Source organism: Temnothorax americanus, unplaced genomic scaffold (assembly GCF_048541705.1).
Source record: "Temnothorax americanus isolate GAGA-0224 unplaced genomic scaffold, ASM4854170v1 Scaffold18, whole genome shotgun sequence".
In the NCBI taxonomy this organism is placed as follows: Eukaryota; Metazoa; Arthropoda; class Insecta; order Hymenoptera; family Formicidae; genus Temnothorax; species Temnothorax americanus.
The window spans coordinates 3,593,632-3,614,991 of NW_027509318.1; the positions used below are offsets into that span (position 1 = coordinate 3,593,632).

The 21,360-nt window shown below is 35.5% G+C and overlaps 1 protein-coding gene across 1 annotated transcript in view; it reads left to right on the forward strand.

Moving 5' to 3' along the window:
- The first annotated feature begins 4,650 nt into the window (after positions 1-4,650).
- The window catches only part of LOC143896154 (uncharacterized), a 51,600-nt gene continuing 34,890 nt past the window's right edge, over positions 4,651-21,360 (forward strand). Inside the window, exons 1-2 of the mRNA XM_077403751.1 lie at positions 4,651-4,858; positions 4,975-5,115. Coding sequence (XP_077259877.1) covers positions 5,004-5,115 — 112 coding nt within the window. The 5' untranslated portion in view covers positions 4,651-4,858; positions 4,975-5,003. The remainder of the gene's footprint in view (positions 4,859-4,974; positions 5,116-21,360) is intronic.

Consider the following 21,360-nt stretch of genomic DNA (forward strand, 5'->3'; position numbering starts at 1 on the left):
CTATTAATCTGAGTAAATTGCAGAAAAATACACAGCTAAAAGCTATATTAAATGTAGAAAATAATTAGACTCTATTTTACTGTTTGTCACTTTGGCTTTCGGGCCAATGCAGACCTTTTAATTACAATACTTACATGGGTAATTAAGACCGCCGTTGACATATAAGGCAAAATTTTTCCGCCTCCCTCTTCTTAATATACGATATATTATAATATAGAATTGAAAAATTTATATTTTCTATTTTTGAATCTCCGCTCATGTTTATCGCTTGGTAAAAGTTATAACTTTTTGTTTATTCAACTGCATAAACACAAAGTTATTTATTTTTATGCAGACAAGAAAAATTGAAATGCCCTATTTTCACATAGACACGAATAGAAGTGCTTTTCCTTTCGACGGGTTTATTTATGAATATATGCATATATTACGTGCACGCACGTAAGGAACGATTCGTTCGCATGGATAAGGAACACATTCAAATTCGAAGCAAAAACTATCCGCTCTCCTGATAAACAAATCCAGCATTGAAGCAGTGCTTCTCAAACCATCTAATTTATGTCATCAATTCTTGATGCGTATACATAATAAATTCCAACTTCCTTGCGTTTCGATGATATTAGCAAATTGTCTAGACTCTAGACCATTACATATTAAACGGTTTTATACCTTTTTATTAACAAACTGAAATCACACTCAGCCTGATGCTTCAAATTTTTCTATCTCACGTTTTTACATCTTTTTTGTTTTACTCTTTAATATGTTTATTATATTTTTAGGGTGATTTAAAATAGAGTGCTTTAGCACTGTAGTCTATTTAAAAAATATGATTTCTTCTTTTTTCTTTCCTGTAACAATTGGCAGGAATCAGCAACCGCTTTGAAAAGCACTGCTATAGACGACGTCCTTGCACGGCGAGATATGCGTGACAAAAATCGGGAAAGCAATCGAGGCTTATCGAGCAGCGCCGCTCGATTCCGTTCACCCGTTCGCGCGGCACCTTCGTGCGACCGGCAAACGAAACCCGGCATTTTTCAGTCGGCCGAATGACCGGCTAAAAAGTACGAACGACAGGCTAAAACCCCAACGAGGCAATCTACATCGTTCCGCTCGGCACGTTAATGAATTCCCTTTCAATTTCTATCACGAATCACGGATACCGGTGAAGCGGAGCAACGAGGCGGCGGTGGTAACGGACAGGCGGAAACCGCACGATCTCGGGAATCCTCACAAGGAGAAAGAGACCAGTGCGAATGCATTAGAATGCGTCGCGTGCCGGTGCAAAACACATTTCACTGATACGCTCGGCGTAAGATGCGCGATCGAATCGATTGCTTTCGTCTCGGTAGAGGCACAAGTCTGTCACTGAGCACCGTACTTTTCTCGCCGTTACTTCCCGTTTCTAGTAATGCTTGCCAAAATTTGTCGTATATATATACGTCAAGCCAGAGAAGCTATAACGCTTTTTTAATAAAATAGGTTTTTAACTCATTCAGGTGTTCTTTGTGTACATAACAGAAGCTTTTTTTAATGTTCTCGACTTAAATGTGTCTGGTGGAAAGTACATATCTCTTTTTTATGAACTCGCTTTTTTACGATGATTAGACTGTGATGGACAGCTCTATCTTCTTATACGTGTTGTCTATCTTCTCACGTTTTTTTTGCGAACAAAACATTAAATAGATTAAAGACGTAAAACTCGATACGGAAAAGAGTGATGTATTAACAACATCAGCTGACAGCAGTCTAATTGAAAATAATCTTGTTAATTCAATAATAGTATTAATACAAATAACATTTTATTAAAACAAGAGCTTGATGTATTTGTTTTATTAATATTGTTATTGAATTGACAATATTATTGTTATAATAACAGCTATAATTAATACACGTACAACATCACTTTTTTTATGCACTGCCGATTGTATAAGCGACTCGATCGAGCCGTTATCTATAGCGAATCTTTGACCGAATCGTCACGTCGGCTTTCTCGCGCGGTCGCGCACCCGTCTTTTCCTATTTTCCGTCAACGACGACGTCGCGGTAGACGGGCCACCCGGGGGAAAGTGTTCCAGTATGTGTGACGGTTTTGCTGCTCGAGATCACGCCAATGAATACACAACATCGTCACACCTGTCCCGCCATGACGAATCCTTTCGACACTCTCGGGCCCACGGACAAGCGTGGCGAGCTTCCGCGTTGCGCGAGCGACTCATCGTCGATGCTTAATAAGATCTGAAGGACGATGAACAATTGAGATTGTTACCGAAGTACAGTGCAGTCGTATTTTGCCTGGCGAGTACGACCAGCTGATTAAAAACATTAATCGATTACGAAGGCGTACACTACGATCGCCGTGTCTCTATTGTAATTAGCCTCGCATGAACAATTGTGACTCTTGTAATCTCGCGTAATCGTTATTGATTGATCAATCAATTAAACAGCGTTGTATTATTAATTGCCAATAGCGTGACAGTATAAATGATTCAAGGAAACAAGTTTTGAAAAAAGAATAGTTTTTTCGGAACTATAGTTCCGAATTATAATTCGGAAAATGTTTATGCAACATTATTTCAGTAAATTTAAAACAAACGATTAAAATGGCAATGAAATATTTGAAACTAGTCTTTTGGGAAACAAAAACAATAATGAACATTTTAACTATGAGGGTAACTATGAATGTAATTTTGAGTAGTAACTTTACGCTTATTATTATTGTTGTATTATTATTTTTTTTATCATGTTATTGTTATTCTATTATCAAATAATTGTGCGTTTTATATAAATAATATAAGATACATAACTATTATCATTTTTAATATTAAAATAGCATCAATACGAAATCAATGGGCATCACAATCTGAGAAAGCGTCGATGCGATACTCAAGTTGGTCAAGTTGTCTGAAAGAGTAACGATTTTGTTGCACATCTAGTCGCAAAGACATCACCGCGAGATTAGACAGTTGTCGACCGACACTGCCGATCGAAAGTCGGCCATGATTTTTGCAAGCGCGAAATACCGGCATTGTACTAGCTATATAGAAAGGGAAGTGCCAAGGTAAGACAATCTAAGGAGCCAGTGAATCGTTGCTCATTGCCAAGGTACGTCAAGGTACTTGAAGTCGGGGTGTGTCGGGACGATTATAATCGAAATAGTCTTGAACACGCGGATGAAATCGAAAGGTAGGAACAGGAAAGTGCGCAATCCCGATATTGCACAGCATGTGCCGATAGCTGCGCCATATCGCGGTGCACGCGCAGTAGTGGAGCACGCGTTCGCCAAACGGTACAGCGGCCGAAAGAGCCTTGGAGGGGTTCCACTGCAGCGTTTACCAGCGATGTTTATCAGTGTGTCTATTCCGAAATGTTTTATGCTCATTTTTAATAAACAATCTATAACGCTGTTTTGCCTTTTGCAAATTCGTCGATTATCTGATATTTTTATGAACTTTTTGGATATATAAATTAAAACTGAAAATATGAATTTAACTCGAAATAATTCTATTTCTCTAGACTGGGTCCAGAACTGATAAAATATATATAAGTGCAACTTTTTAATCCAATATATTCTTTAGATACTCGAAATGAAATATTATAAATAGTTTTGCAATAGTAATTGTCATAATATTATTTTCACTTCTTTTTTCTCTTTCTCTCCTTGGAAGAATATGATATATATATCGTTCAAACACAAGATAGCAGTGCTCAATACTTTCATTACATCTTCAAAAATATAGTATTATTAGGTAGCCCACGATTGCCTATCTGTATTTTTAGCATTTGTTCACTCTATTATCGTTCGTATGTCGGTGCGGATAGAATATTGCAATAGTAACAACGCATGTCATGGATTAGCGGATTGGCGTTCGCCAATTTTCACCTCAATCTTGTCCATACATTAAAGTTCCTCATTGGTTTTTCCCATGTAAATACATACAGTCGTGTTGCGGAAGTCGTGTCTCAACGTTGATCTTTCCTAAGAATAGCCACACAACGCTTATAATTTTGCTTGGTCGTAACGAAACCCAGACAAACAGCTGGACAATTTTGCGGTACCCTAGACCAGTTATGCGAAGAGACGCGGAAAGAGAACCGGGAGAGAACCGAGCGGAGTCAGCGGCTGCAACGGCGGCAGCCCGATCTTTGGCTTGCTCGCACGCGAACCCCACCTAAAACTCCCTTCACCTTCGTCGACTGCGATCGGCGCGCGCGAGCACGCGAAAGGGGGGAAATTTTCAACGTCACCGTTTCACGAACTCGAGAAGTTCGTTACCGTCGCGCGCGGTGCCCGTCGGACTTGCCCGACAATAGTATTTACCTTCTTGGCAAAATCGGGGGACTTCGCCACCTACTACCTTGCCTACTTCACCACCCGATCTCCATCTGCCACCTTTCCCTCTGTCTCTCTTTCTCTCTCTCTCTCTCTTTCTCTCTTTCTCTCTCACTCTCTCTCTCTCTCTCTCTCTACCCGAGACCGCGTCCGCTACCACTGCCGCCGTTGCCGATCTGAAAAGGAGGTGAACGCGCGCGAGAGAGTACCATTGGGCAAAGAATTGGGGCAGGAGCCAATGGTAAGGAGCGCGAGGTGGAGCGATAGGTTTTAAATAGATGTGCAGGATCCGTGCGTGGATACGAGAGAAAAAGTTGGCGGTGACCGATACCGCAGTGGCACCACCTGGAATTGAAATTTGGGTGATAAGAGTGTGGGGGCCCATTGTGCGGCGGGTAGTAGCACTTGCCCGGCACTCACTGTCCGTTCGTTGTGGTGGTAGTTTCCTACCCGAGGGAAACATACGGGCCGCGGTGTGAAACGTACCGAGAGGAGTGACGGTCCTCCTGCTGATAGAGCTGCGAGCACAAAGTACGTCTCAGTCGACGCTGAGCTAGCAGTGCGCTCAGCAGGTCCGCTCGAGGCGGTAGAGAATCCTGAGAGAGTCGCCTACGATCTCGCGTTTTACCGTTCTCTCTTTTCTCTAGTTCGATAAACCCTCGGTAAAAGGGCGGCCATGAGGTCCTACGGTTGCTACCGGGCACTCGTCGTGCTCGCGACAGTTCTCGCCCACATGACCGGCACGTTTGCCGCACGCGACAAAAAACAAGTGGCCAACGGCAGGAGCGGTAAGTCATCTTCTTCGCTCTGGTTCTTTTTCTCTCTCTCTCTCTCTCTTTCTCTTTCTCTTTCTTTTTCTTTTTCTCTTCCTGTCTCGTGCTTTCGCTACTTACCCATGTTCTCCTCTTTTGCCTTACTGACCCCTCTACCTTCATCCTCGTTCGCGCGCCGCTTGTTACGCATCCTTCGTCTCGCCGTCTACTTCTTCCTCTCCTTCGTGCGACGTGCTGTCGAATCTATCACATATCTTGACTCCTTCTTTACATTCTACTTTTTCTCAGACATTAAATGTGTTCTTTATTATATTTCATACATCTTATTTTTTTATTTTTTTTTCTCACTTGTTATCTTTCTTTGCTCTTTTAAATGACTGCTCTATATATTTTCGTATTTTTTTCATATTCAGTTTATTTTTTTATTTTTAAAAATTTTTAATCTACATTCTTTAACTTTTTTTTCTATTTTTTCTTTTTGCTTATAGTTTTTTTTATACTCTTTTCCCATCGAGTATTTAATTAAGATACCGTTTGACCTTTTTTCTTTTGTCTCTTATTCTTTTACTTTTGTTGCGCTTTTTTTTCTGCTTTCTTGTATATTTGTTTTCTTAACAATTAACTTTCTGCTTAAGCCGTGTGTCGTGATCATATCAGACATTCAAGTACTCTCGGTTGCACATCGATAAATAAAGTGAAGTGTAGGATTGTGCAAAATTCGTAGGAAGATGACGACAAACACGCAAGTGAATCACGGTGCTGTGTCTATTTGAACATTGATCGGCGAGTTGAATATCCCGAGACAGAGTATAATGAAGAATACAATGAAACTAACATAATCCGGCGTATTACAGTGGGCGTATTACATGTGATTTGCTGCATTAAGTTGCACAAAAATAAAAACTGCAAACGATACCCAGGTAGCACATACACGTTTTAGAAATGTTTTATAAGCGTTTTTCCGAAACGTTTTATAATCGATTTCTAGAAACGTTTCTCATGAGTAAAAATGTCTTTCGGAATGCCATTCAAAAAACGTTCGCTGGAACGTTTTTTTTCCGATAAAATAACGTTTAAAAAACTATTATAGAAACGTTTTGTTTTAATAAGACATTTTAGATAAAGACATTTTAGATAAAGACATTTTAGATAAAGACATTTAAAATTCCTACTTTTCACGTCTTTTGAACGTGTTTATGACGTCTTTGAGACATGCGTGAGAATGTTCTAGAAGCTTTATGCATATACCATCTATGACGTCTATTCTTTTTCGAAGAAATTCCTGAACTGGTGCACATTCGTGCAATAAGTTAAAGTGAAACAAAATATATTTGTCTTACTCTAACTTAATATTGTCTTACTGATGTGCACCAGTTCAGGAAGTTCTTCAAAACGGAACACACGTATAAATGTTCTTTCAATGGCCACGTTCAGCAGAACGTTTATTTTGCAACTGTTGGAAGTTTTCTAAGCTCAGATTTGTCCGATGACAAATAGATTAAGACCGGTAGGAAAAAATTAATTTAAGTAAATAAGTGGATATATGTGAACATGGATAAAATGATTTATTTTGTGCAATAATTAGTTCAATATAAATTTAAATGTTTCAAGAAAGGCTATTAAAGCTATTATTTGTATATATAGATAAAGCAAATAATAATTTTGAAAGAAAAAATGTTAACTGTAGAAACGTAAAAAATACGTTTCTTAAATCATGGTTTTAAAAACATTTTTGTTCAAACGTTTCTTAATGGTTCTTTACGGTTATGAACCTATGCATACGTTCAAAAAACGTACATGAAACTAATATATGCTATCTGGGTAAAAACTGCAAACGATATCTTAATACGTTCGGCTCTCGATACACTATCGATTTGCTTCTTGCACTAGAAAAATACATTTAATATTTTTGGCTTGTATTCTTGAAGAAAATGGCGTGATCGAAAAAAATCTAAAAGTCAATTTTTATCTATAAAATTATTCGACAAAAATATTCCACATACAAAAGGAAATAGTTATAATCTAATTAGTATGAAAAGTATATATATTATTGTACTTTTTATGTATAGTTACGATTTAGTTACTATCTTTTTTTGTAGCGTTACTTTTACGCAGAAAATCTTGAAATATATCGTACAGATCTTGATTCTTAGAGCGTCCTCCGCAATAGCGGTACTTAGACCGAGAATTTGTGGCGCTGGGTTTATGTACATGAAATTTTCAGCGTATACAAAAAATAAATCATTAAAATTAAAAAATTTTAAATTTATAAAAATTTTATATACAATTTATATCACAAATTTTAATATGTTTATAATTAAATATGTTTGTGCTTTTTTTATTTTATTTTATTACAAAATACACATCTTAAAAATAAAGAAAAAATTTGAAAAATTTTGAAAAGTTAAAATTAATGTTTATTACTAACTTACTGTTAAACTTACTGTCTTAAATAGGTCGAAATAAGTGAAACGGATGGATTAGCTGTGATAAATCAAATCTTTGAGGCTACACAGTTCCGCAAAATACAATTATAGTTTATGACTTTTCAGCATCTTAAAGTCTTTATCCATTTTTTTTTTATCTCGAAAGAATTCTGCTAGTAAATCTACTGATGTGACAAAACGGAACGTGTGACACGTAATGCTACACCGTTACGTCCATCAGTTTCGCCAAGCTGCTTCTCCTTCATGGTTTAGGTCGGCGAATTATGACGACATGATTTCGAAGTTTAACAGCACTCGACATAGATTCTCGTTGAAAATGGCGCTTCCGCGAAGATTCGGGTCGGTGGTCGATTTTCAAGCAATGCCTTATTCTTTGTAAAAGCCAATTTAGACGCGTCGTAACTGTAAAATATAACAGACGACCCACGATCACCACCTATGAAAATAATTACTGTGATTACAGTAAGCGTGACTAATCGCTATGCGCAAGTGCCAATTATTTTTCAAACCTACAGACGCTGATGGCTTCTCTTCATGTTTCAGCCACGATTAATCCGCATATTATTCCTCTCTTCTGATAGACATTTTATGTGAATCCTACACAAAGTTCTACTTTCGGTTTCTAACGCAATTAATCGTAAAGAATTCCACGTGTCCTATATAATACAAAACTAGGTAAAACATCGATACTGCAGCCTTGCGTGACAATTGCAATTAACTGATAGAGATTGATGATGACGGAGAATGGTGGAGAGAAAGTAACGAGTTCTTGCGCGCACATCTTTAGTAAGACATGAATTCCAACGTGTTTAATGTAGAGTGAAATGACAACCATTGTATTAATCGAGAAAATATTTTTTTATATTAGACATTTTTAAAAATAAATAGCCGTTTGTTGTCATCGCGATGCTCGCTTTATATAATAGCACTATGAAAAAAATTATTAGTTTTATTACCAATCACATTAAATCAAAAATAAAATTATTATTCTATTTCTGTTGAGAAATCAAGAAATAAATGTTGTTAAAAATATTGAGATCATAGATTAAGATATTACCAGAAATTAATAGGAATTATTTAAATAAAAACTGTACTCATTATAAGTTGAGCAATTCGATTTTGAGAAAATAATTATCTATATACGCACAATATACGCACGAAATATCATGAAAACTAATAAAATATTATGATAATATAATATTTGATAATATATAATATTATAGAAATTACATATGTAACATTTAAAATTGCTAAAAAAAATAGCAATTAAATGTTTTACAAACAATTTGTCTCTTGATTTAAAAAAAAATTATTTTAAGAACTATATATCTTTAACTCGAATTTGCTATTCAGATAAAGAAAATGAAATTTTTTCGTCACCTTTCGGTATCGACTATCAAAGGTCAATGAAACTTTAAGGAAGGAGGAAGAAACGCTATCGTTTCTTAATTTGAATCAGATCTTATGTGAGATTTCACGACCTTTCGATATATATCGGAGTTCGATCAAGGAAATATATGCGAGCGTTGCACGGTGAGTTCGCCGAGAACAAAATCGTGACCGAAACACGTCAGTTTCTCCCCTCGAGCTGCCAGTATATTTCGTTACTTCGTTATATATAAGCGCAGTACACCTCGTACATTTGGCTAAATAGAACAGCGCTAAATTGATTCAACGGCGGTCCATACATCCTAAATTGGCCGATCTCGATTACCGCGGAACGTGAACGACGACGATTGACGAACGATCATTCCTAACCTGGGAATCCGGACGCGTTTCCTGCGAAACGCTGACTTCGGAATTTTTTAATTATGCTGTTGCTGCGTACAAACTTTTACCTGTAAATCGAAAATTTTCTGGACGTTTATTAACACGGCTACTTTATTCTGGAATAAAAACCTGAGTATCCTATTGATGCAAACTTTCGAAATTTTTATAACTTTCGAAAAGTTTCATTTTTGAAATTGATTTGACCGCGTTTTTTGCGCTTGTAAAAAATTATGCGTGCTCGCATACTAATATTATAAAAAAAAAAGAATATTGCTATCTGATGAAAGGTATATTGCAAAGTGGCAAGAAGAGATATGAGTACTTGAATAGATACATATAAGTGCATAATAATTTGTCATTTTTACACACACACACACACACATGTAAAGATTGAAGTGAATAAATTAAGTGTAAATTTTGTTGCGTTGCTGCGAACCAAATTGAAAATAGACTTAGCGTTTTCGGTGCTTCTATTACGACTGCTTCCCAGACTTGGAAACATGTACCATGAACCTCTCAAATGCGTTCGATCGCTATCGGGGCCTTCGAAACAAGTTCGGCACGTGGAATTGTAAGTGTTTTCTAATAGCATAGCGCCTTCGTCGTTGGCATTGCCACCAGAAATGGCTTTTCAACGAGCGACTGGCGGCATGCCAGTGCATATAACAGTTCACCGCGGGACTGGCTAAGTAACTTGCTCACCTACATGCAGCAGCCATTCACACGCCGCGGAATCCTTCCGCTCGTGCCTTCGTTATCGCCTTACATCTCCACTGCCGAACGATTGTCAGCGCGTATACGCCAAAATCGATTATTGTTTACAGATCGAATAAAAAAAAAAATGTTTTTAAAAATAGCAATGTGTTACATGTCTCATGTGACTATATTCGGTTTTAGATTTATTAAGATGAATAATTGTATATTATGTTGCATTATGATGCACTATCTTATCTTAATAACGCAGCATAAAGCATGCAAACGAATCTTAATAACGCGACATAAAGCATGCAAAGGAATTTGAAATTGTCATAATCGAAATGCATAAAGCAAGTTAAACTAAAAAGAATAGTGTTTATTTTGATATTTGATTAAAAAAGATGTTTGAAGATGAAATAGACAAAACATCTTATTTCTTGTATAAGTGTACTTTATTTCAATACAATTTATGAACTTGACTCTCAATTATTAACATATTTATCAGTAAATCGTAGAAGGAGAAAATTGTAAAACCGAACTACTCACAGACCGGTTTTCCCGACAGATAACATTCGTAAGTCTTCTGTAATTTATACATATACAAGTAACTTCTTCCCCGCTACACAAGTGACTAAATTTATGTTAGAGTTGAGAGAAGCCACAAGTGAAATCGGTCTCTTCGCGGAAAAATACATTTAATCGCATTTTATCAGATAACTAAAATTGCTTAATTAACTTTCAAAGAAAAAAAAATAAATTTTAGCTTAAACTTGTTATATGAAAAATGAAAGTGAAAAGACTTTTCGCAGCAAATACGTATTAAAATATTTTATTTATTAGGTACATCATATTTTTATATAAAAAATATGTTGTATATAGAACGGATTTTTTTTAAATACGCCATCATTGAGATAGTTCCTTTTTATTATCTCTTGCAACATCTGTATTTAAAAATTATACAAAATGTTACAAACTACATAATAGAGTCTGATTTATGTAAATATCTATTTCAGTATTATATATATGTGACATGTGACACAACAGAAAACTGTATACTTTGCGATTTTTATACATTCAATCCGCAAAAAATAGCATAGGCATTCATAAAGAAAGAAAATTAATTTTTAGTACATTACGTAACACTTTCTGCCTTTGTTCTTTAATACTTTTGTACTAAAGCATAAACCGTTCCGGTAACAAGTTTTGTTGACTTATTAGATCACGTCCAAGTTGAAGTGCTTTCCTTAAAAGTATTTCATGTAATTTCTTATGCTACGTGTTCCCAGTTAGAGACCACCCATTAGATTAGGAACTATTCTGTAAAGCTTGTTTATTATATATGGCTGTCGATATACTATAAGTAATCAGTGGCTATAACTGTAAATGATTGATTGATTTACAAGATAATTTTCTATCGTAAAAAGAAAATCGATTTATTCTGAAGTCGATGTCTTCGATTATACTTAATAATTCGATATAGTCGCTGCATTTAAATAACAACTTATTGAAGCTTTTGTATTTTTATGCACTATGCTACGTAAATTTAATGACGTATTTTGGCAATTAAGAAATACATTACAAAATTCAGTTTTTATTAATATCTCAGTTTTTATTAATATCTTTTTACTTGCATGTCGTTTTACTTACAGTAATGTCTGAAGAAATGAACATTACACAAGCTATCAGAGTTATTCATAGTTAGGTCCGCCTTCGGGTTTGATTACTCATTGCAATTTTAGATCACTTGAATTCGGGAATTCCACTACATCATCGTGAATCATGATGTTGCCTACAAATAAATGCCTGCGAACCAATTTATATTATTATAATAAAATATTATAGTACCAGAAAGAGAGAGATAAGATTTTTGGACTTCTACACACACACACATGTACGTATTCTATAATTCTATAATTTTCTTCGTTTGCCATCTGATTGTTGAAATCAATTTCGAGATTCCCGATCGCTAACAGACATGAAACAGCCTTAGATTAGATATGAAACCTAATGATATTCAATGCCAATCGCTTGCAGCTCGAACGAGTAAACGATGACAATTCGAGCCGAGTTAAAAACCAGTATATTGTCTCGGGATCCGCGCGTACAACGATGACGTGCGGTCGCTCTTTTTCACGGACAAACGAGCCTCGTGAAATACGTGCGTCACTGAACCTGGAGACCGGTTCCTCTCTTACCTCTCTTTCTTTCTGCGTTTCTCTCCACGCACCGGACAAGCAGTATCGTTACAGACGGATGGGGATAACGACCGTGTAAGACGCGCGGAGCGGGAATAAGATAGAAATCGCGGCTAAAGTCGCGAGTCGCCGACCGATTTTCGCTATGGTATCATTGCGGTCGTTATCGTTATCGTCATCAAAATCGCTGCTCTTCCGCAATGCGTCTGTCAGAGAATCTGGGTTAAACTTCGTATTCTCGTATCATAATTCTAAACACTCGGAGTTCCGATCAACGATCGAGCTCGTCTTCTTTTTCTTTTTCATCGTAGCGCGTTTCGTCGCGGCGGTAGATCGCAATCACGGTGAAACTGCTAAGAGCGAACGTGCCGCAGATACGTCACGCGTATCTCGCGCTCGAGTCTGGTTTCCATCCGGGAAAACCGATTTTAATGGATTTCAAATTGCAATCTCCCTGCCAGAGCGCCGCCAGATCGATCGTCGATCGAGGAGATTCTGCATAGATATAGTTATGGACGAGTACCCCGAACGACTGAAAGTAACGCTTCACCAACGCCCGTTCACCAATGGCTTATTTAGTAATGCGATTGCACGTTTTTCGGCTAACATGAATGGCGCATCAACCGATCGTTGTGATGGTAGTCATCATCGTCGAAATGAAAGTATATAGGAAATTTCATTCAATCTTTAACTGATATATATGAGATCCTAGATCACATGTGTATATAATTTTAGTTCCAAAATTATTATTGTTTAAAACTTTTCTTCTAAATATACTAATATTTATATTGTGTATACACAATATAAATGTATATTGTGTATATTATAAATATTTTATAAAATGTTTAAAGTTGAAAGGAAAGTCTTAAAGAAACTCTCTTAAATTGAAACAGATTTTCCTCTGCAATTAGCAACATTCACTCGCTTTTAATGACTTAACAATTTACCGTTTTTGACGTGCAGCAAGTTTTGTCGTAATTTATCTGTACTATGAACGACTGGGTAGCCGAGTAGCAATGCAGATAATTGGAAAATAACGGAAAATAATTGCTTGTCAAGATATAGAGAGCAATAAATAATCGGCTGAATCACGAAGCAAACTCAAACACTCAGAATGCGTTTACAGTATTCGCTTGATAAATGAAAAAAAATTGTTTCTAACAGCTGTAAAATTGCAGCAATATCGTATATGACGCGCACCAATAGTCCGAACTGCGAATCCGACGTTCGTTCTGACTAGTGCAGCTCTCATTTGCCTTTCTTAACGGTCGAATGACAATTAATAACTGGCTAATAAATGCAACCGTATCGATAATTAAAAGCACGACATTTATGTGTCGAAGTAATTCACGTACGCGTTTCAATCCGCCGTTTAAACGACGCTAGATTAATTGACTGGATTTATACGGCTCTCGTTAACAAGATACGACCAGTCGAGCGCGACACTTTTGAGTAGTTTTAATATAGAACCGGCGTATGTATATAACTCTTTAAGAAAATTACGATTAAATTTCAATCTGGATATGATGTACAATAATTAATCCTTTATATAGTTCTGCATGATCATCGAGACTTAAGGACGTTTTCTTTGTTGGTATAGAATAGAATAATATCGGAGTAATTTTGATATTAGCAATCACGTTTCGGCTTTAACCGATGCTCGCGAATATCTACTAATGACACAATTGTCGATCGCGAGCAGATAATTAATTCGAAAATACATCTGAGAATTTTGTGGCATGTAAATTCGACGATACTCGAGTTGATAGCAAATAAATGAGAATTCAAATAAAATAATGAATATTTTAAAAATTAATTACTTATTAATACTATATATAAATTGTTTAAAATAAAAACGTTTTTATATTATTTTAGTAGAAATAAAAATTAAAAAAACAATTAAAAAAGAAATAAACAATTAAAAAATTGGATGTGCCTCACACATATATGAATTGCAAAGAAATATTCGTGAATGAATGCGAGAGAAGTTTCACATTTTGCCGCCTAAACAAGAGATTTCTCACGCTTTGTGTTACACGCGTAGTTGACTTTAACGACATCCAATTTCGAAATTGCGAGCTCAACACGCGGATATAATCAGCATCCGCGATTCTTCAGGACATAACGAGCGAGACAATCAATGTGAATGAATATCGAATCACAGTGATCGCTCCTGGCGTGGCCGGTCAATCAATTTACCTTCATCGATCAAGTCAATTAACGTTATAGAAGGGTACTTTGTTGCAACGAGTAGATTTAAATCGCCAGCAGGCAGATGGTTTTTTTTACGAGGTGCATGGTTTCATTAAGAGGCATATTTTGAAGTTGCGGCGATCAATTTAGTCGCGATGGTTGGCGCGTGTCCGGGTTAATTATTTTAACACAATCTTTTTCATTCAAATTTCTAAAATAAAAAATTTGCGAGGTATAATACTTTTCCGCATTAAGTATAATTATATTTTTATTTTAAAAATGATGTAAAATTATTTCGAATAATATAATATATATATATATATATATATATATATATATATAATTATTAATATTAGTTTAAAAATAAAATAATACCTTTAAAATTTTTTCAAAGAATTAAGTAAATTATCTTTATAAAAAACTTTTTTAGTATTAAGGAAGAAGTTTTATTTTGGTCCTACAATTCACATTTTAATGATTCACGCATTTTATGTTCCTGTTAGAAAATCGTAAAAAAATTGTATTGCTGAATAAGAAACCGTTATTTTGCAGCTGTTTAAGTTTATTATAGCAATTGTGAATTTTACTTCCCCCGTTATTGCAACCGTTTGGTCTGCCTTGTCGGCTCATCGTTGTCGGCGATCACATTTAATCGGTCTTTGATAAGTAATTTTAAGTAATAACGGGGCAGATTGATGGATGAGCAATTATCTACGATCAGAACATTTTCGCATATTATCTGCGTAATGTGCCATGCGTAAAAGTAAAGTAAAAAATTCTGCATTTACATACAGACCTGCCTAATGTATGTAATTATAGACTCCAGTATGTGTTGGCACTGATACGGTCTAGAATGAAATACGTTTTACATGTAAATTAGACTTCAACAGATCAAGTTTTTCTCTTGCCTTTAAAATCCATTTATTTTAGTAGTACGATTTAGTAGTAAAAACCAAAAGTTTAATTTACCTTAAATTCATGCTTTTAATACTTACTAATACCTGTATCAGAAATTTTGCAAGCTAATACTTACTGATACTAATAATTAGATAAATAATAGTTCTGATCCGAAATGACAACCGTCTCGTTCGGCTGTCAAACGGTGACTCGCTGATACCTTTATCAGAAATTTTGCAAGCGTTACCTCGATTATAGCTTTCTCATGTCTGCCAATACATTCAAGGTCTATAGGTTAAGAAACAGCTAAGTGATCGGAATCAACAACGTAAAAATAAGTCCTTTATTTTTGTCGGCAAGATTCCGAGTCGGTGAGTGAGTAATAGTTTTTGGGAGAAAGTCCGCAATGTATCGGGAAGCTAACGTCTGCGTCCGCGCTCTCAGGTACATACCACGTGCGGGATTCCAGTTCCGCATCGGTGGCTGATTTCACCCCAATCGCAGGTTTCTATATTTCGTGATTTTCATGCGCTTATTTGCATTTTTCCGGAACTCCAGTTGTGGCGAACCGCAATGAGTTATCGTTTTGATACACAATTAACTTTTTTTTCTTTTTTATTTATAACATTTAAAAGGACGAGTAACTCCTTTAATGCTGATCTTTTTTGTGTTAAAAAAACAATTCTGTATCGAAAGAAATTCGTGTCTAAACTGCTTTCTAATATGTAAAGAGTTTAAACGTCTCAAATTTACGAATTTTGGTCGCATTTATTATAACTTCAAATGAAGTAATTGAAATCATTAGGTCGAAATCGTGGGAAAGGTATGAAGAAGCTAAATATAATGATAATTTTTCAATGTTGAAATTAATTTTTATAAAATTATTAAATACCTAACCATTAATTTTTTTATTATTATACTTTATTTGATTTTAAACAAAACCATGCAACTTAATAAAGATTAACATTATTTATAATTGAAACTATATATATATATGTATATATGTATGTATAATAATTATAAAATATAATAAAGCGAAAATAGAGCTTTATTACATCATCAATGTGAAAATTAAACTTGATGTTAAACTTTTTGACAGTCGCATTACGCGCAAGCACCGTCGAATTAGCAATGCATAAAAGTTAGCAGTGCGTAATGTGTTACCCGTAGAAACCGGAGAAATTCCCATGATTCTCGCCAAACCCCACGCTTTGTAAATCCATCTTTGTCTTGTCGACGGACAGTGAGGCGCAATACGTAAAAGAATCGAGAGTATCTAACGCTTTATCTCTTCGCTTTCCTTTTTCTCTTCGGTCGGGCCGTAAACGCATGTATGAAACTTTCGAGGAATTTCCCGGCTTACGCGACGGCTTTGCGCTCGAATTCGCGTGCGTTAAAAGGCATTTCCGGCGTGTGCAATGCTACCGGTAAAAAGCATAGCACAGTCTTCCTGCATCCTGTTTCTCAAATTTTTTATAACCGCAGGATATCGCCTCGACAGAATGCACATTACATTTTACATAAAACAAGTATGTCTAAATACGACCGGTTATGTAAAATATAACAAATATATAATTACATGATGATGCAATTTAAAAATATCTTCTATAAAATTATTTGTTTATACATTTTAACATTACTTAAAAAGCTTTTTGTTTGCAGCATTAATTTGTATGTCAAGGTGCAAACTATAGTCTGCATATTATATTTTTATTTTATATTGTTTAGTCTTTTTAATATCACCAAAAGATTAAAAATTTCCAAAGATAAACCTTTGAAAAACTTTATTTTTTTTTAATGGAAGATGCAATTTTTTTTTACTGCTGATGTTTCCGCAACTGTTGTATCGTTTATATTAACTAGTTGCCAAAGATTCCGTGCAAGTACTTGCATAAAGATAAACAAAAAAAATACTTCCCGTTATAGCTATCATAAGTTTCGTTATGCTATACGTCCGGTCTAATAAATGTTTTGTCGATATACAACATAGATATATATCGTGTAATCGTTTAAGTTATTAAACCGGAACGCCGGGATGGAATAATTTCCTTCCACTTTGGCTTCCGGTTTATGTTAATGGCACACTATCGTCATGAATTTTTAACGTTATTTACTATTATGTCAAAATACTCGTTTTGTAATCCACGTTTCGTAATACGTTTCATTTTTCTTGCGTGTGAGCACTACAATATAAGCACTGGTTTTTTTAATCTACTATATATTTGATGTACGCGTTATACCTCTAATTATAATTATCATTACTACGATTAATTAAAAACGCAAATAATTTAATGCGAATAGTTAACTAGAAAAAATTTGATTGAAAGCAAGATTAATCAAGAACAATTAATGTAATAACAAAATTGACAATATTGAAAAGATAAATTATTCCTCTGATTTTGTTTCGTCAATTTTTATTTTATTCTGGAGTAATTATCCATTCGTGCAATTTTATTTACGATGAGCCCGTCCAACGAAGTATCATTTCACAGAATTGTTCTCGGTCGATTTAATTTGCACACGTCAGGATGATAGATAGTCGTTAATGAGATACAGTCATATGTCTCCCGTGATAATTGCGAGATAAATGCAAATTCATTGTTGAGTACGAATATATACGTCTCGAGAATCGTTAGGTTGCAATTAGACGTAATGCACAAAGGGATACAATACGTATGTACTTGCTATGCCAACGTATCTAAGTCGAAGAATGCTGAAAGGAGTTGGTTTGCCACGAGCTGCGCGCGAAAGGCGTGTCTCAGAACTTCGAAGTTAAAGGCGTCGAAGCTGAACGGAACGTGGTCCAAAGCGAGAGGCACAGTACGAAACGTGATCATGTGCATCTAGTGATCTCTGAAGTCTAAACTCTAAACGAAAGGTCTCCCCAGACAAGTAACAGTTTAATCTTTGCGTCCTCTGGAGCCTTGATCGGCCTTCTTGCCACGTGATTATTTTTTGTGATTCATTCAAGCGCAACATCTTGAAATCTTTGAAACGTGTAATATTACTTATGATCGTTGCTAAAAGAATGTAAAATTATTATTATCGATTTGATGAAGAAAGAATTGCAAATATTAAGTATGTAAAAGGTAATTCTTCCACTCCGGAAAATTAATCTGCATTTTTGGAAAGGAAAGGTTTCTTAATTCTGTTTTACAAGTTTAACGAGAACTGTTAAATTTAGATATTAATTTTGTAATTTTTCTGTTTTGCGTGTCTTATTTTTTTTAATGAGCAATTTAGCACGCCGCATCGCTATAAGAAGTCAAGGAGTAAAGTTTTTCGATCAGTAACGATAAAAGTCTAGTTATCAGTCCGGAATCTTTACGAGATGCAGCGGCGTGGACCGCTTCAGAAAGAAAGATCACCTTGAGCCTTCGACTTCGCTCGGGGTAAAAGCGAAAGGCAGTCCACGCGCCACACCATACCATGCACCGTTTGACCCGCGATAAAAACAAATGCCGACGGATAATCTGACAAAGAGATAATACCATTAACTCCACCGTGAGAACAGGTGGCAGTGCTCGAACAATAATTATCGAGAATCCGCGGTGGCTGCTGTCTTTGGAATGTCGAAATTATTATGAACCTTGCTTTGCCCACTGCCATAGCAGAAGAGTCCTTTGCATCGTATCCGATTCGCTCAGCTGAAATAATTGATAGTGGTCAGTAACTCTAATTCAGCGCTGATTACGGTTTTCTTAAAAAGTTGGTTATAAAACATTTATTAACACCTCAAGCATGCCAGCAATAATGCTACCATAGTATTCAAATCGATATTAGATCCACAATAATGTTATTATCATACGTATTACAAAATCTTTTAGAGGGCAGTTCAATTCATTATACTTATACTTATTCCGGCAATATTTTATAGCACGTGTGCTCTAACATCTTATATATACGCACGTTATAAATAAAACAGTAAAACCAATTACTTTGATTGTGCAATACTTTTTTATTAACCGTAACGACTATATTAAATTTCATCTAATATTAAAAAGTGATACATATATATTATAAAATCGAAAATATATTTTTTAATAACAAAGAACCAGTTCTTAAGAAGAAAAATGACAATAATGAAATAATATAATAACGTATAATTATACCGTAAAATTACCGACATGTTATTTTAATCTTTTTAAAGAAATTTAAAAAATTTTAAATATATTTTTTAAATAACTTATATAGGTATATAACTTATTTTTTTGCAACACTGGGATGCATATAAATCATAAAGATAAGTATAATGAAGTATAATGAACGTGTGCTGTCTACTTATCTTAAATCTAATTCTATGTTTAAGAACGTAATATTATTTCATAGTCTTTGTTTTTTCCTCCATCTTCTTACGTATTATACAACAAAAAAAGAATGGGAAACTGTTCTCCTCGATAACCAGAAACTCTCGACCGCCCTAGTGTTAAAAAATTCACACCGGCTAGAATTTTCGCACTTTTCGCGACACGAAAGTCAGAAGAATAAAGAGCCGTCCTAAGATCCCGAGCCAATTAAGCATTATGCCATCTTCGTCCCCTGTCCGTCCGCGAAACCTCAAAACGCACGAATACCGTCCGCCTACTAATTAACAGTCGGCCAAACCGCGCCGTGATGCTGGGAATACTACGATCCTATGAACCGTAAGCTCTCGTAGCGCACTTGCCTCACTTCCTGCACCTAATAGGACACCGTTCGTATAAGTTGCACCATACGCCGCGCCGCCACGACGATATAATATCACGCGTGCAATCCCTGGGCGCGATACGTGCTTCCGGAACTTCGATGCAACAGCTCGCGCGACTTGCTGTGACATTTCGTTCGTTTCGTTACTTTTCGCACGTCACGATCTTCTTGGACTTGCGAAACCGTGTCACTTTTTGCGCGGACATTTGCCAACGTTTCTCTGACAATGAGCTTGTTGTTACGTGTAGCTGGTACGCCCGCCGATGGTTACTTAACTTTGGGAGATGAACGGATATTCTTCATTTTTACGAAAAAAAAAAGTATGAGAAAAACAGTGATTTTTTTACTGTGCGCAATCTGTTTAATGAAACAAATAAAACTGAAAACTTGCGAAGTTTTAAAATATAGCAACGGGATTGAAATTGATCTCTGCTTTATTAATAACCAATATCTGTCTGTTGTAATAGCTCGTTACGTTTTGCCATTTCTACATTGCGTCAGCTGTTTTATCAGAGATTATGGCATTGATTTCTGAAGTTGTTAATACTCAAATAATTTTAAAATTGTTTAGTTATAATTTTTTTTAAATAATAATTCTATGTAATGCGTGCGTATAATTTATAATATGAGAAACGCACTACTATAGGAGAGTGTTCTGTCTGTCTCGCTATTTTTATATTAGACTTTGCTAGCACAATGTACGATAACGATTGTAATATCGTTACGCGAGACGAGTGCATTCAGGAAATATCGTCCATGATACGACTGCAATTCTCGTACATCTTTTTGTAACGTGAGATACTTCTTGTCGTATTTGCTATTCTTAAAATCAAGAAATAACTGTCGTGGAATTTTGCGAATGTTATTCTTTTTTCGCATAAGCAACAAGCCGAAGAATAATAAAATGAATAAGCAGCGGCGCTTATTTATGTAACAAAAGACGTTTTTATAAAATATTTAACACAATTAAATTTCAAGAGTTTTATTATTTTATTTATTGCACAGCAGAGGCATTTTATTTATTTTATATAAAGGAAATAGCCTTACAGTTTCAGTATTCAATGTGACTGCGTCACGGCAGAACGTAAGTTCTGAAATATATAATTTTCCGACATAATTGACGATCGTGTTTTCCTAGCTTGCTTCGCTGCACTGCACTGGAACAATGCGCATATTGCCTACGCTTACTCGTGATTTCTCGTTCCAACCAGATAGTATTTCCATCGCATACTATAATTCCGTCTTATTAATCATTCATTGAATTCATTCATATAATATATGGATATATTATATACATGTAATCCATTCATATAAAGAAATTCCATTAAGAAAATAAGGTGCGTGCCCAGAAAGCACAATACCATCAATCAGAATAA